Source organism: Pseudophryne corroboree, assembly GCF_028390025.1.
Source record: "Pseudophryne corroboree isolate aPseCor3 chromosome 3 unlocalized genomic scaffold, aPseCor3.hap2 SUPER_3_unloc_2, whole genome shotgun sequence".
Lineage (NCBI taxonomy): Eukaryota > Metazoa > Chordata > Amphibia > Anura > Myobatrachidae > Pseudophryne > Pseudophryne corroboree.
The window spans coordinates 5,574,052-5,591,443 of record NW_026967508.1 but is presented as its reverse complement, the minus strand read 5'-3'; the positions used below and the strand labels follow the sequence as shown (position 1 = coordinate 5,591,443).

At 48.4% G+C, this 17,392-nt stretch overlaps 1 protein-coding gene across 1 annotated transcript in view; it reads left to right on the top strand.

Annotated features, from left to right (window-relative positions):
• Positions 1–17,392, top strand: part of LOC134983630 (zinc finger protein 345-like) — a 152,058-nt gene that overhangs the window by 108,037 nt on the left and 26,629 nt on the right. The window contains exons 7-8 of the mRNA XM_063949306.1: positions 673–770; positions 932–1,037. Of these exons, the coding sequence (XP_063805376.1) occupies positions 673–770; positions 932–1,037 (204 nt within the window). The remainder of the gene's footprint in view (positions 1–672; positions 771–931; positions 1,038–17,392) is intronic.

The window sequence follows — 17,392 nt, the reverse complement described above, 5'->3', positions numbered from 1 at the left end:
TTGGTCAGGGGCAAACACGTTTGCAAAATTCTATAAATTTGATACCCTGGCTGAGGAGGACCTGGAGTTCTCTCATTCGGTGCTGCAGAGTCATCCGCACTCTCCCGCCCGTTTGGGAGCTTTGGTATAATCCCCATGGTCCTTACGGAGTCCCAGCATCCACTTAGGACGTCAGAGAAAATAAGAATTTACTTACCGATAATTCTATTTCTCGTAGTCCGTAGTGGATGCTGGGCGCCCATCCCAAGTGCGGATTGTCTGCATTACTTGTACATAGTTATTGTTACAAAAATCGGGGTTTTATTGTTGGGAGCCATCTTTGCAGAGGCTCCTCTGTTATCATACTGTTAACTTGGTTCAGATCACAGGTTGTACAGTGTGATTGGTGTGGCTGGTATGAGTCTTACCCGGGATTCAAAATCCTTCCTTATTGTGTACGCTCGTCCGGGCACAGTATCCTAACTGAGGCTTGGAGGAGGGTCATAGGGGGAGGAGCCAGTGCACACCACCTAGTCCTAAAGCTTTTACTTTTGTGCCCTGTCTCCTGCGGAGCCGCTATCCCCATGGTCCTTACGGAGTCCCAGCATCCACTACGGACTACGAGAAATAGAATTATCGGTAAGTAAATTCTTATTATATACAATGTACTCAGTCACTGTGTGTCTCCTACAGATGGGGCCAGTAACAGGAATACCCCAGAGAGATGTCCCCGTCCTCTGTATTCCCAGGACCGTACAGAGGAGAATCACAGTGTCCTACAGGAGGGTCAGGTAGGTGGAATTCAGGGACTTGCCAAATACCAAAGTTGACTCTACAGTATATGATGTGTAGGGAAGCTATGCAGATCTGATACACTGTTGTCTTCTGTTTACCCTGAATTGGATCAGACCATATGAATTGTTTGATTTGTATTGCCCTGTGTTCTATTCAGATTGAAGAACTTGTTAATGTAGAAGATATAAAGATAGAAGAAGAGACGTATGTGATGGGTGATCAGCAATGTAAGGAGGAGGAAATCCCTACAGGTATCAGCACAGGTGAGTAATACACACTTACTACAGAAAAGAGTCACATATTATCTTTGTTCTGTTACTTCAGCAAACTTTTGTTCTTTACCCCCCTCTGTCCATACATACATAACAATAAAGTAACTGCCCAGCAGGGGAGTCAGGGTTCATCATCCCCTATTATACTCCTGCTCTCCCCTCACATCATGTCACTGTGTGTTACCAGCCCAGAGATCTGACCAGTCTCCTCCCCACACTCCCTGGTGTATCTCATACATCAGGAGCCATCAGCCCCTATTATACTGCTGCTCTCCCCCTCACATCATGTCACTGTGTGTTACCGGCCCAGAGATCTGACCAGTCTCCTCCCCACACGCTCCGTTGTATCTCATGCATCAGGAGCCATCAGCCCCTATTATACTCCTGCTCTCCTCCTCACATCATGTCACTGTGTGCTACCAGCCCAGAGATCTGACCAGTCTCCTTCCCCACACTCCCTGGTGTATCTCATACATCAGGAGCCATCAGCCCCTTTTATACTCCTGCTCTCCCCCTCACATCATGTCACTGTGTGTTACCAGCCCAGAGATCTGACTAGTCTCCTCCCCACACTCTCTGGTGTATCTCATACATCAGGAGCCATCAGCCCCTTTTATACTCCTGCTCTCCCCCTCACATCATGTCACTGTGTGTTACCAGCCCAGAGATCTGACTAGTCTCCTCCCCACACTCTCTGGTGTATCTCATACATCAGTATCCATCAGCCCCTATTTCTCTTACGTCCTAGAGGATGCTGGGGTCCATATTAGTACCATGGGTATATACAGGTCCACTATGAGTCATTGGCACTTTAAGAGTTTAATAGTGTGGGCTGGCTCCTCCCTCTATGCCCCTCCTACCAGACTCGGTTTAGAAAATGTGCCCGGAGGAGCCGGTCACAGCTAGGGAAGCTCTACAGAGTTTCTTTAGAAAAGTTTATTTTAGAGTTTGTTTTTTTTTGTTTTTTTACAGGGAGGCTGCTGGCAACATCCTCCCTGCATCGAGGGACTGAGGGGGGGAGCAGTGTCTGCCCTGCGGGGTCTTGAGCCACTATCTTCACTGACTGGACATTGAGCTCCAGAGGGGACAGATCGCGCCCCGCCACAGGAGAACGCTCACCCCGGCAGCCAGCCGCCACCCTCTCACTGCGATGAAGTCTGGCGAGTTAGTCACTGTCCCCCCTTACAAGCGGGGGGTCAGTGTGAAGAGGCTTAAGGGTGGGAGCGCGGTATTAACCGCGCTCACGGACGGCTCAGTGGTACTATGCTGCGGCGCTCTGGGGGGCGCCCTGAGCCAGTAAGGTACCCTACACTGACCATTTCCAGCCTGTCGGGGTACGCGGATTTCAGCCAGCACAAAATTCCTCAGGCCAGTATAAAATCTATTACAATTTTTGGACTTTTTCATACTTTACGATCCATGTGGACTACGATTGGGAATAGTAACCTGTGCCGAGCACAGCGAGGCACCTTGGCCGAAGCCGCGAGCCATGCGAGGGGACACAGTGCACTAATTGGGGTTCCCCGTCACTTTCCAAAGAAAACGACACAAAAAAACGAGTTTTATGGTAAGAACTTACCTTTGTTAAAACTGTTTCTGCGAGGTACACTGGGCTCCACAAGGAATGTACAATGGGGCGTAGAGTAGGATCTTGATCCGAGGCACCAACAGGCTCAAAGCCTTGACTGTTCCCAGAATGCATAGCGCCGCCTCCTATATCACACCGCCTCCCTGCACAGGATCTCAGTTTTTAGATAACCAGTCCAATGCAGTAGTAGGAAAAGAGACGACAACGGTTAGTAGCCACAACACCGCATTCTCACGACATGAGACGTGTCAGCGACTAATGCCATACCAACCCAAAGAAACTAAGTGCGTCAGGGTGGGCGCCTAGTGGAGCCCTGTGTACCTCGCAGAAAGAGTTTTAACAAAGGTAATTTTTTACCATAAATCTTTCTGCTGCGGGGTGCACTGAGCTCCACAAGGATAGACATTGGGGATGTCCTAAAGCAGTTCCTTATGGGAGGGGACGCACTGTAGCGGGCTCAAGAACCCGGAGTTCAAAGGAAGCATCAGCATCGAAGGCATAGAACCTTATGAACGTGTTCACAGAGGAACACGTAGCCACCTTGCACAATTGTTCAAGGGTCGCACCACGTTGGGCTGCCCAAGTAGGTCCAACAGACTGAGTAGAATGGGCCTTAATGTGATCAGGAGCAGAGAGACCAGCCTTCACATAAGCATGTGCAATCACCATTCTAATCCACCTGGCCAGAGTTTGCTTGTGAGCAGGCCAGCCCCATTTGTGAAACCCAAACGCAACAAAAAGAGAATCAGATTTCCTAATAGGAGCAGTTCTCTTCACATAGATACGAAGAGCCCGTACCACATCCAAAGACTGTTCTTTGGAAGACAGATCGGGAGAAACAAGTGCCGGAACTACAATATCCTGATTAAGGTGGAACGAAGAAACCACCTTAGATAGATAGCCGGGACGAGTCCTAAGAACCGCCCGGTCACGGTGAAATATCGGATATGGAGAACTACAGGACAAGGCACCCAAATCCGACACTCTTCTAGCTGAAGCAATAGCCAGCAGAAACACCACCTTAAGGGAAAGCCACTTAAGGTCAGCTGAACCAAGAGGTTCAAACGGAGACTCTTGTAACGCCTCCAAAACCACCAAGTCCCAAGGAGCCACAGGCGGGACATAAGGAGGTTGGATACGCAACACGCCCTGAGTAAAGGTATGCACATCAGGTAAGGTCGCAATTTTTCTCTGAAACCACACCGACAAGGCAGATATTTGAACCTTGAGGGAGGCCAGACGCTGGCCTAAGTCCAGGCCCTGCTGAAGAAAAGCCAATAACTTGGCTATACTAAACTTAGAAGCGTCAGAGTTGTTAGATGCACACCAAAGAAAGTAAGAATGCTAGACCCTATAGTAAATCTGAGCCGAAGCCGGTTTCCGGACCCGCAACATAGTTTGAATGACCGCCTCAGAAAGCCCTTTAGCCCTTAAGACGGAAGCTTCAAGAGCCACACCGTCAAAGACAGCCGGGCTAGGTCCTGGTAGACATAGAAGCCCTGAACGTGGAGGTCTGGGCATTGTGGAAGTAGAATTGGACACTCTGATGATAGGCCTTGCAGGTCTGAGAACCAGTGGCGTCTGGGCCACGCTGGAGCTATGAGGAGCAGAATTCCTTTTTCTTGCTTGAACTTCCGAATTGCCCTGGGCAGGAGTGACACCGGAGGGAACACGTACGGCAGCAGAAACCTCCACGGTACCGCCAGCCATCCACGAATGCTGCTTGAGGATCCCTTGTCCTCGCTCCGAAGACCGGAACCTTGTGATTGTGTTGAGACACCATCAGATCTACGTCTGGAAGGCCCCACCTTTCCACTAGGAGTTGAAACACTTCTGGATGGAGGCCCCACTCGCCGGCATGCACGTCCTGACGACTGAGAAAGTCGGCTTCCCAATTCAGGACCCCCAGAATGAATATTGCAGATATGGCCAGTAGATGGCGTTCTGCCCACTGTAGAATCCGTGAGACTTCCTTCATTGCTAGGCGGCTTCGAGTGCCGCCTTGATGATTTATGTAAGCCACTGGGTGGCGTGGTCCGACTGTACTTGAACAGGACGGTTCTGAATTAAATGCTGGGCTAGGTTCAAGGTATTGAAGACCGCCCGCAGCTCCAGAATATTGATCGAGAGGAGGGACTCCTCCTTGGTCCACCGCCCCTGAAGGGAGTGTTGCTCCAGCACCGCTCCCCAACCTCTTAGACTGGCATCTGTCGTCAACAGGACCCAGTCGGATATCCATAACGGACGGCCCCTGCACAGTTGTTGGTTCCGGAGCCACCAGAGCAGCGACAGACGGACCTCCGGAGTCAATGAGATCATTTGAGACCTGATCCGGTGAGGCAGGCCATCCCATTTGGCTAGAATCAGCCTCTGGAGAGGGCGAGAGTGAAATTGAGCGTACTCCACCATGTCGAATGCTGACACCATGAGGCCCAGCACCTGCATCTCCGAATGTATCGACACTTGCGGACGAGATAGGAAGCAACGAATCCTGTCCTGAAGTTTCAAGACTTTCTCCTGAGACAAGAACAACTGTTGGTTGTGAGTGTGCAATAGTGCTCCCAGATGCACCATGCTCTGAGCAGGGATCAGGGATGACTTCTTCCAGTTGACGAGCCACCCGTGGGCTTGCAGAAACCGGACCGTCACATCTAGATAACGCTGGAGAAGTTCTGGGGAATTTGCCCGGATGAACAAGTCGTCCAAATACGGCAGTATCCTGACCCCTTGACGGCGGAGTATCATCGTCATCACCGCCATGACTTTTGTAAAGGCTCGCGGAGCCATTGTTAAACCAAAAGGTAACGCCCGAAACTGGTAGTGGCAGTTGCCAATCGCAAATCTCAGGTTTTGCTGATGAGACACTGCTATAGGAATATGCAGGTAAGCATCCTGTATATCCAGGGAGACCATGAAGTCCCCAGGTTCCAAGGCCAGAACTATAGAGCAAAGGGTTTCCATTCGGAACTTGGAAACCTTCACAAACCTGTTCAATGCCTTGAGGTTGAGAATGGGCCGGGAGGACCCATGCAGTTTCGGGACTAGAAACAGCGGAGAATAGTACTCCCGGCCCCTCTGCGCAAGAGGCACCTGTACTACGACTCCTGTATCCAGGAGGGTCTGTACCACCTCCTTTACAGCCTTTGTCTTGTCCAACGGGACATCTGTCTGGCAAAATCGATGAGGGGGTTGTTTTTTGAAGGCTATGGCGTAACCTCGAGTGACGACTTCCCGTACCCAGGCATCTGAAGTGGTCTTCAACCATTCCTGGGTATACCCTAGAAGCCGGCTCCCCAACCTGGGATCCCCCAGAGGGAGGCCCGCCCCGTCATGCGGCAGGCTTATCTGTCTTGGTAGCTGGCTGACAGGCCGCCCAGGCTCTTTTGGGCATAGGCTTACCAGGTTTGAAAATGCGGGCCGGCTTGTGGTACGCCTGACTTTTTGCTTTACCTGAGGGGCGAAAGGAAGTACCTTTAGCCTTCGACACAGAAGGAGCAGTACTTGGCAGACAGGCAGTTTTTGCAGTAGCCAAGTCAGCCACAATATTATTTAAATCCTCCCCAAACAGAATATCTCCCTTTTAAAAGGGAGTACCTCCAGGGTTTTTCTAGAGTCCAGATCAACAGACCAGGATCTCAGCCACAATATCCGGCGAGCCAGGACTGACGTAGTAGAGGCCTTGGCTGCCAGGATACCGGCATCAGAAGCCGCCTCTTTAATATAACGAGAAGCTGTGACAATATAAGACAAGTATTGTCTAGCATGGTCAGAGAAGATTTCAGCATCTAACTCCAAGGCCCATGCTTCAATAGCCTCTGCAGCCCAAGTAGTTGCAATAGTGGGCCTTAGTGCAGCACCCGTGAGAGTGTAAATCGCTTTCAGACAACCCTCCACACGTTTATCCGTAGGCTCTTTTAGCTCTTTTACCGGTGGTGACCGGTAGAGCTGAGGAAACCACCATCCTAGCCACATGTGAGTCCACTGGAGGAGGTGTTTTCCAATTCTTAGACCGCTCCGGCGCGAGGGGATAGCGAGCCAGCATCTTCTTTTGAGGCACAAACTTCGTACCCGGGTTTTCCCAGGGTTCCTGGCGTATATCAATTAGGTGGTCAGAGTGAGGTAAAACTTGTTTAATCACCTTCTGACGCTTGATCCTATCTGGCTTCTTAGGAGGAACGGGTGGCTCAGGATCATCCGTAATCTGTAAAATTAACATAATAGCCTCCAAAAGATCAGGAACATCCACATGTGAACCACCCTCCCCATTAGCCGTATCTGAGTCAGAACCTGTGGGGTCAGTGTAAGTGCCGTCTTCATCCGACGAGGTGTCAGTGACAGCAGTGGATTGTGAGGAGACCAGCGCTCGCTTAGAGGACCCCTTGGACGTAGGCGAGCGACGGTCAGACTTTTTAGTAGTCAGGGACTGGTTCAACTTCTTTATTTGAGCAGATAAATCGTCCGCCCACGGCAGGTTAGCTGCAGGGACCACAAACGATTGCACCGGCATTGGGGGTCCCATAGGGGGTGTTAGTTTATGAACTAGCGTATGCAGAAGCGTGGAAAAAGCGGCCCTTGGCGGGTCATCATTTGCCCCCGTTGCCACAGTCCCACTGGGGGGCAAGGAGGCTCCAGAACCAGAGCCCAAAGCTGCTATATTCTCCTCACAGGTATCTGCGGCTTCAGCAACACCGGCAGTGTGTTCAGCCCCAGAACCGTTACCCTCAAAAGCAGACATGATATAACTTGCAGTAACAGGTAACACAGTACAATTTGTCAGCAGCACAATACCCCTAGCCCAAACCCCTGCGCAGTGTAGTCAGCACTAGCAGAGATATGGTGACTAAATCACAGAGAAAAATACGTAACACAGTATATCTTTGTGAAAATCCTATATTAAATAAAACCTGACGCACCAAGCCCCCTCAGGTTATAGAATATAGGGATAGCAGGTTGAGTGAAAGACACAAAATAGACACCACTCAGCTATCAAATGCACACACAAATAGTCACAGTCTGTACAATGCAGAGGTTATTACTAACAATAATACTCCCTACAATGCCTGGGTATGCTCCTGATGAGGTGGCGGATGGTCTCCTGAGGGATCTCCTCCCAGACCTGGACTAAAGCATCCGCCAACTCCTGGACAGTCTGTGGTGCAACGTGGCGTTGGTGGATGGAGCGAAACATGATATCCCAGATGTGCTCAATTGGATTCAGGTCTGGGGAACGGGCTGGCCAGTCCATACCATCAATGCCTTCGTCTTGCAGGAACTGCTAACACACTCCAGCCACATGAGGTCTAGCATTGTCTTGCATTAGGAGGAACCCAGGGCCAACCCGCACCAGCATATCGTCTCACAAGGGGTCTGAGGATCTCATCTCAGTACCTAATGGCAGTCAGGCTACCTCTGGCGAGCACATGGAGGGCTGTGCGACACCCCAAAGAAATGCCACCCCACACCATTACTGACCCACTGCCAAACCGGTCATGCTGGAGGATGTTGCAGGCAGCAGAACGTTCTCCTTGGCGTCTCCGGACTCTGTCAGGTCTGTCACATGTGCTCAGTGAGAACCTGCTTTCATCTGCGGAGAGCACAGGGCGCCAGTGGCGAATTTGCCAATCTTGGTGTTCTCTGGCAAATGCCAAACGTCCTGTACGGTGTTGGGCTGTAAGCACAACCCCCACCTGTGGACGTTGGGCCCTCATACCACTCTCATGGAGTCTGTTTCTGATCGTTTGAGTAGACACATGCACATTTGTGGCTTGCTGGAGGTTATTTTGCAGGGCTCTGGCAGTGCTCCTCCTGTTCCTCCTTGCACAAATGCGGAGGTAGTGGTCCTGCTGCTGGGTTGTTGCCCTCCTGCGGCCTCCTCCACGTCTCCTGATGTACTGGCCTGTCTCCTGGTAGCGCCTCCATGCTCTGGACACTACGCTGACAGACACAGCAAACCTTCTTTCCACAGCTCGCATTGATGTGCCATCCTGGATGAGCTGCACTACCTGAGCCATTTGTGTGGGTTGTAGACTCCGTCTCATGCTACCACTAGAGTGAAAGCACCGCCAGCTTTCAAAAGTGACCAAAACATCAGCCATAGGAGCTGAGAAGTGGTCTGTGGTCACCACCTGCAGAACAACTCCTTTATTGGGGGTGTCTTGCTAATTGCCTATAATTTCCACCTGTTGTCTATTCCATTGCTCAACAGCATGTGAAGTTGATTGTCAATCAGTATTACTTCCTAAGTGGACAGTTTGATTTCACAAAAGTGTGATTGACTTGGAGTTACATTGTGTTGTTTAAGTGTTCCCTTTATTTGTTTTTTTTTGAGCAGTGTAGATAAACTAGAGATGTGCGGCGGGCACTTTTCGTGTTTTGTGTTTTTTGATCTGGATCCTCGCTCGTGTTTTTAATCTGGATCCTCGCTCCTGTTTTGGATCTGGATCCTCGCTCCTGTTTTGGGTCTGGATTGGTTTTGCCAAAACCACCCTTTCGGGTTTTGGTTTTGGAGCTGGATGATTTTTGGAAACAAAACCCAAAAACAGCTAAAATCACAGAATTTGGGGGGTAATTTTGATCCTACGGAATTATAAACCTCAATAACAATCATTTCCACCCATTTCCAGTCTATTCTGAACACCTCACAATATTGTTTTTAGGCCAAAAGGTTGCACCGAGGTCGCTGGATGACTTTGCTAAGCGACACAAGTGGGCGGCACAAACACCTGGCCCATCTAGGAGTGGCACTGCAGTGGCAGACAGGATGGCACTTAAAAAAACTAGTCCCCAAACAGCACATGGGTGGTCATTCCGAGTTGTTCGCTCGTTGCCGATTTTCGTTATTTTGCGATTTTCCGCTTACTGCGCATGCGCAATGTCCGCAGTGCGACTGCGCCAAGTAAATTTGCTATGCAGTTAGGTATTTTACTCACGGCATTACAAGGTTTTTTCTTCATTCTGGTGATCGTAATGTGATTGACAGGAAGGGGGTGTTTCTGGGCGGAAACTGACCGTTTTATGGGTGTGTGTGAAAAAACGCTACCGTTTCTGGGAAAAACGCGGGAGTGTCTGGGCGAACGCTGGGTGTGTTTGTGACGTCAAACCAGGAACGACAAGCACTGAACTGATCGCAATGGCAGAGTAAGTCTCGAGCTACTCAGAAACTGCTAAGAGAGGTCTAATCGCAATATTGCGAATCCGTCGGTCGCAATTTTGAGAAGCTAAGATTCACTCCCAGTAGGCCACGGCTTAGCGTGTGCAAAGCTGCTAAAAGCAGCTTGCGAGCGAACAACTCGGAATGAGGGCCATGATGCGAAGAAAAAGAGGTGCACCAAGATCGCTGGATGGCTAAGCTAAGCGAAACAAGTGTGTGGCACAAACACCTGGCACATCTAGGAGTGTCTGAATGTCGAAAGTGGCTCGCAATTTTTCGGGCCACCGACAGCATCTCCTGCACGCCCCTGTCATTTCTCAAAAAATTCTGCACCACCAAATTAATTGTATGTGCAAAACATGGGACGTGCTGGAATTTGCCCAGATGTAATACACGCACAATATTGGTGGTACAGGAGAGTGTGCCCCTAAGCCACACACACACACACGGCAAAGCCTGTAAAAATAATTTGGATAATAATAACCCTTTTTCTCATACGTCCTAGAGTATGCTGGGGTCCACTTCAGTACAATGGGGTTTAGACGGTTCCGCAGGAGCCATGGGCACTTTAAGATTTTTTCAGAGTGTGAACTGGCTCCTCCCTCTATGCCCTTCTTCCAGTCCTCAGTTTAGAAAATGTGCCCAGGCAGACTGGATGCACTCCAGGGCGGGTGGTGTTCAGGTTGCCGACTGTCTGGATCCCGGTGCACAGTATACCGGTGCCGGAATCCTGACAGCTGGCATACCGACAGTTTTTCTCCCTCGTGGGAGTCCACGACCCTCTGGAGGGAGAATAAATAGCGTGGCGTGCGTAGCGAGCCCGCAAGGGGCTTATTTGCGCTCGCCACGCTGTCTGTATGCCGGCGGTCGGGCTTCCGGCGCCGGTATGCTGGTCGCCGGGAGCCTGGCCGCCGGCATATCATACCACACCCCTCCAAGGGAGCTCTACTGAGTTTCTCTGAAAAGACATGTATTAGGTTTTTTATTTTCAGGGAGAACTGCTGGCAACAGTCTCCCTGCTTCGTGGGACTAAGGGGGCAGAAGTAGGAACCAACTTCCTGAATAGTTTCATGGCTCTGCTTCTGGCTGACTGGACACCGTTAGCTCCTGAAGGGTACTGAACGCTAGCTGCGGCTATGTGCTCACTCCCACAGCACGCCGTCACCCCCCTTGCAGAGCCAGAAGTCAGAGGACAGGTGAGTGTTAGAAGAAAGGATCTTCAAAGTGACGGCTAAAGGTACTGCGCGGCTGGCGGGGGCGCAGCGCGCCATGTTGCCCACACATACACAGGCACTGCAGGGTGCGGGGGAAGGCAGCATGAAACCTAATGCAACTAGCATAAATAAGGGGCATAAGTTACTTAGGCACAGTCCAACCCACGCCAGTATAAAAAATTACCTCATAAAAGCTGAGGAGAAACGTGCCATTGAGGGGGCAGAGCTTCCTCAGTCAGCCAGCACATTGCTCAGTGCCATTTTCTCTCCTTCCAGGCTGTAGAGAAGAGCGCTGGTCCTCCACTGCTGAACAAGTATCAGGGTGCAAAACAGGGGGGGCCACAGTGAATTTGGTGCTATATAATTGTGTGATTAACAGTATAAAAGCGCTGCATGTCAGTGGGCATTTTGTGTTCACGGACATTGTGTTACTGGCGCTGGGTTGTGATCTGGCAAATCCTATCTGTGTCCTTCTGACAGATTTTACTGTGGGTCTGTCCCCTATAAATCCCGAGGTGTCTGTGGTGTGGTTGTGCACGTGTGTGACATGTCTGAGGCAGGGAGCTCTTCCCCTGAGGGAGCCATGTTAGGGACACAGAGTTGTAATATGACACCAAGTGCCTGACTGGATGAAAGGATATGTGATAGTGTGACTCATATCAGTAATAGGTTGGACTGAATCTCATGCAGAAATCTGAAAATAATCTGTTGAAGATTTTTAATAGTTCTGCCTTTCATCCACAGGGATCCCTCTGGGTTACATACAAATTTGCACAAGTAGTACAAACTGATACCGACACGGACTCTGATTCCTGTGTCGACACTAGTGATTCCAGGGGAATAGGTCCTAAGTTAGCGAAAAAGCATTCAAAACATATTTTAACTATAAAGGAGGTGTTAGAAGTTAGGTATACAGGGGAGGGGTCCTGGAGTGCACACCGGTAATGAGAGGTCACCTGGACGCGGTGGGCAAGCCGTTACTTATGGCCATGACTATGCAAAGAACCTCGCTTAAAATGCAAAATTTTATTTCAATGATTATTATTAATAAATTGGTAATGTTTGAATTGTGCACCTGCAACCTTTTTCTTTGTATGCGGTGTTAGAAGTTACAAAGCCCCCTCTTTTACCACAGGAGAGGGTTTACTTTAGTAAAGAAGTAAGGTAATTTTCCCTCCACCTCAGGTCTGATTTAACCTGAAAAGAAATTTCTGATTCCCAAAAGGAATTCAGGCAGCTTACCTTTTTCCAAAAGGTGGGAGTTACCCCGCAGTTTAGACAGGGCCCTGTCATAAAAGAGAAAAGGTGTTTCTCCCTGCGCCATGAATGGCTTCACTTAAGGAGCCGACAGACCGCAAGTTAGTGAGGTGATCTATTGATGGGGCCAATGGGACACTACTCAGGCTTAACATTGTGCGTGGGTGAGTAGTGCTATTGAAAAGTGGTCAGAAAACTTTTCATTAGACATTGACACAATAGATGGAGACGAGATACTCCTAACGTTAGGTCATATTATAGACGCTGCTGTGTACGTGCTAGAAACCATGAAAGATATTGGTCTCTTTGGATCAAGAACCGCTACCATGGCAATCTCTGCATGGAGGGCATTGTGGATTAGCCAATGGAATGCTGACGTTGACTCCAAAAGGAATATGGAGGCTCTCCCGTATAAAGGAGAGGCCTTATTTGGCTAATGCTCTTGCACCGACGAAAAAGACACATCACTCTCAGATGCAGTCTTTTCGACCCAGAAACAATTGGCCTCCCTTCCAGAAGTTCAGACTTTCGTGAAAGGGGTGCTACACATCCAACCTCCATTTGTGCCTCCTGTGACACCATGGGATCTTAACGTGGTGTTACGATTCCTTCAATCGGATTAGTTTGAACCTCTCCAGGAGATAGAGTTGAAATTTCTCACTTGGAAAGTGGTCATGCTGTTGGCCTTGGCATCCGCAAGGCGGGTGTCTGAATTGGGAGCCTTGTCTCACAAGAGCCCTAACTTGGTTTTTCATGAAGATAGGGCTGAGTTACAAACTCGTCAACAATTTCTTCCAAAGGTGGTTTTCTTCTTTCCATATAAACCAACCTATTGTGGTGCCAGTGGCTGCTGACACCATCGCTGCTTCAAAGTCCCTTGATGTGGTCAGGGCTTTGAGAATCTATGTCGCAGGAACGACTCGGATAAGGAAAACAGAGGCTCTGTTTGTCCTGTACGCTTCCAACAAGATTGGGTGTCCTGCTTCTAATCAGGTACGATTCAGCACGCTCATTCTACGGCAGGATTGCCGGTACCGAAATCGGTGACTGCCCATTCTTCTAGAAAGGTGGACTCGTCCTGGGCGGCTGGATTTTAATACCTACCGGTAAATCCTTTTATCCTAGTCCGTAGAGGATGCTGGGCACCCAACCCAGTGCGTACTTTGCCTGCAGTTGTTAATTTGTTAAATATGTTTTCAGCACGGTTGCTGTAATGTTCATGCTTGTTGGCATGTATTTTGTTGAATACCATGTGTGCTGCATAGTTGAAGTGTGAGCTGGTATGAATCGCACCATTACCTAAAAAAGTAAATCCTTTCCTCGAAATGTCCGTCTCCCTGGGCACAGTTCCTATACTGAGGTCTGGAGGAGGGACATAGAGGGAGGAGCAAGTTCACACTCTGAAAAAGTCTTAAAGTGCCCATGGCTCCTGTGGAACCATCTATACCCCATGGTGCTGAAGTGGACCTCAGCATCCTCTACGGACTAGAAGAAAAGGATTTACCGGTAGGTATTAAAATCCTGTTTATCTGGACGGAGTTATATTATGCGGCACAAAAGAGCGTACCCCTAAACCACACAGGGCAAACCCTGCAAAAATGATTTGGATTAAATATTAATAACACCTTTATTTGGAGTAAATAATATACAGCACAGGACAGCACCACTGGACTTTATACGGCAGTACCCCTGAAATAATACGGCTGCACCACTGGACTGGACTTATACGACAGTACCACTGGACTTATATGATAGTACCACTGGACTTATACGGCAGTACCACTGGACTGGACTTATGCGGCAGTACCAACTGACTGGACTTATACAGCAGTACCACTGGACTGGACTTATATGGCAGTACCACTGGACTTATACAGCAGCACCACTATACTTATAGCAGTACAGGGACACCACCACTGGACTGATGCAGCACAACACAGCACCACTGGACTGGACTTAGACAGCAGCACTGGACGTATGGCAGAAGAGGACACCACCACTGGACTGATGCAGCACATGTCAGCACTGGAATGACACATAAGACAGAGCAAGTCGCCACACCACTTTCCCGCACAGACAAACACTGAAGAGAGAGACACGTCTTCTCGCTTCACTCTCCAGGACTGGAGTGAAAATGCCGGCGACGCGCGGCTCCGTATATGGAATCCAAAACTTGCGAGAATCTGACAGCGGGATGATGACGTTTTGCCTCATTCTGGTTTCCGAGTCTGGCAGGAAGTCCCGAGCGAGACGTGAAGGGCGGGGGTTGGGGGGATAAACACTGTGAAAACTGCAGTTCTAACCCAAATGCACCGAGCCCAGGGTATAGAATATCAGAGACAGATATTTGGGATACATGACAATGAAAACCAGACAGTACATAAAGGCACTAAGTCGCACACAAAATGACCTGCAATGAACACTTCTCTTCACTAGCACTGCCTCATGAGACAGGTAGGATACTTAAGTGTATATAAAAACAGCCCTGTTCAGGCGTTTTTACAGAGAGGCTTGTCCTGCATCCCGGAGACCTGCTGCTGATGGCTGCCCAGGCTCCTCTGAAGAAAGAGGAAGGAGTGAAACAGCCCAAGGGTGTAGAAGTCTACTTGAGGTGGTGCCAGGGGAAAAGGGCTACGGTTCATGTAATAGTATTAGTAGTAGTATTAGAAATGTTAGGGACCAGTGTGATGAATGTCCCTAACACCTGGTCACGGTACATGGGCCCGCATATTTACACAAATGTGTGCTAAGAACTTCAGTTATACTCAATGTTAATAGTGAGGGTTTATTTAAATGATTTTCTCTAATGTCCTAGTGGATGCTGGTGACTCCGTAAGGACCATGGGGAATAGACGGGCTCCGCAGGAGACTGGGCACTCTTTAAAGAAAGATTAGGTACTATCTGGTGTGCACTGGCTCCTCCCTCTATGCCCCTCCTCCAGACCTCAGTTAAGGAAACTGTGCCCGGAAGAGCTGACATTACAGGAAAGGATTTTTAGGAATCTAGGGTAAGACTCATACCAGCCACACCAATCACACCGTACAACTTGTGATAACCATACTCCGTTTACAGTATGAACAACAACTTTGAGTATCACTCAACGGATAACTCATAACAATAACCCTTTATTAAGCAATAACTATATACACGTATTGCAGAAAGTCCACACTTGGGACGAGCGCCCAGCATCCACTACGGACTACGAGAAATAGAATTACCGGTGAGTAAATTCTTATTTTCTCCAACGTCCTAGTGGATGCTGGGGACTCCGTAAGGACCATGGCGATTATACCAAAGCGGTGAAATTAGAGTAAGGTATTTCCAATCTATGGGATGACTATCAGGTGTGAGTGGACAACCTGTCTTTTTAAAAGAACAGGGATCTATGAAAGTCTGATGTTAACAACATGTTTTTGGAAGTCTGTCATGCCATGAACAAAGGAGATTTCTGAGGACCCCAGAAGAAGAGTTATTGATGCTCATCAGGCAGGAAAAGGTCACAAATCCATCTCTAAAGAGTTTGGACTCCACCAATCAACAGACAGATTGTATACAAATGGAGGAAATTCCAGACCATTATTACCCTCCCAAGGAGTGGTCGAGAAACAATGATCACGCCAAGAGCAAGGCATCTAAAAGTTTGCAAGGTCACAAAGGAACCCATGGTAACCTCTAAGCAACTGAAGGCCTTTCTCACATTAGCTTATGTTAATGAGTTCACGTAACAATTCTGTGTGCATGGCAGGATTGGAAACAGAAAACCACTGCTCTCCAAAAAGAAACATTTCTGCCCATCTGCAATTTGTTAAAGATCACCTGGACAATCCAGAAGGCTACTGGAACAACGTTTTGTGGACAGATGAGTCCAAAATAGAGCTTTTTGGCTTAAATGAGAAGCGTTCTGTTTGGAGAAAGGAGAACACTGCATTCCAGCATAAACACCTTATACCATCTGTGAAACACGGTGGTGGTGGTGGTATCATGGTTTGGGCCTGTTTGCTGCATCTGGCCCAGGACCACTTGCCATCATTGATGGGACAATGAATTCTGAATTATACCAGAATATTCTAAAGGAAAATGTCAGGACATCAGTCCATGAGCTGTATCTTAAGAGAACATGGGTCATGCAGCAAGACAACGACCCAAAGCACAAACGTCATTTGAACAAAGTAAAGAAGAATAAATGTAAAGTTTTTGAATGGCCAAGTCGAGGTCCTGACCTTAATCCAATTGAAATGTTGGGGAAGGACCTGAAATGAGCAGTTCATGGGAGGAAACCCATCAACATAACAGGGTTGATGCTGTTTTGTTGAGGAATGGGGTAAAATTCCTCCAAGCTGATGATCAGGACTAAGCAACAATTACTGGAAACATTTAGATGCAGTTATTACTGCACAAGGGGGTCATACCAGATTCCTTAATAAAAAAATGAGTACGTCTCTTTTTTTTTTTTGTCTCATTTGTTTGATTTGGTTCTCTTTATCTAGTTTTAGAACTTGTGTGAAAATCTGAGGTAGTTTTAGCCCAAATTTCAGCAGAAATTTATAAAATTCTGAAAGGTTCATAAACAATTAGCGGGTTAAGGCAATAACCAGGTTTAAGAGTTAGAGCATAATAAAATGAAATGTAAGTATCCAACCATTACCAGTAGGATATAGAGCAGGGGTAGCCAACTCCAGTCCTCGAGAGCTACCAACAGTTAACGCTTCCCAGGTCTCCTCACAGAATCACAAGTGAAGTCATTAGCTCCACCCTTTGATCTTTTAAAATGTGTCAGTGAGTAATGAATACACCTGTGCACCTGCTAGGTGGTATGGAAAACATGACCTGTAATGCGAGGTGGGCGGTGAGTAAAAAGACGCACGCAGAGGTAGCATTTTATAGGAGTGTTGCTAAAGGTGGTTGCGTACAGAGATGTTCCACTGATAGAGGCCATACTCAGATGCGGGGTTGAGAAGAATTTTTTTTACTGTAAACCAGTTTTTGGAGTATTTTTGCATTAAGGCCCCCACACACTGCACGATATAGCTGACGATCCGACGCATTGGAATGATAAAACAGCTATATTGTTCCATGTGTGGGCATGATATCATTCATTGCGCGCTCCCGTGGGATTATCCGTCGCTTCGCCTGATC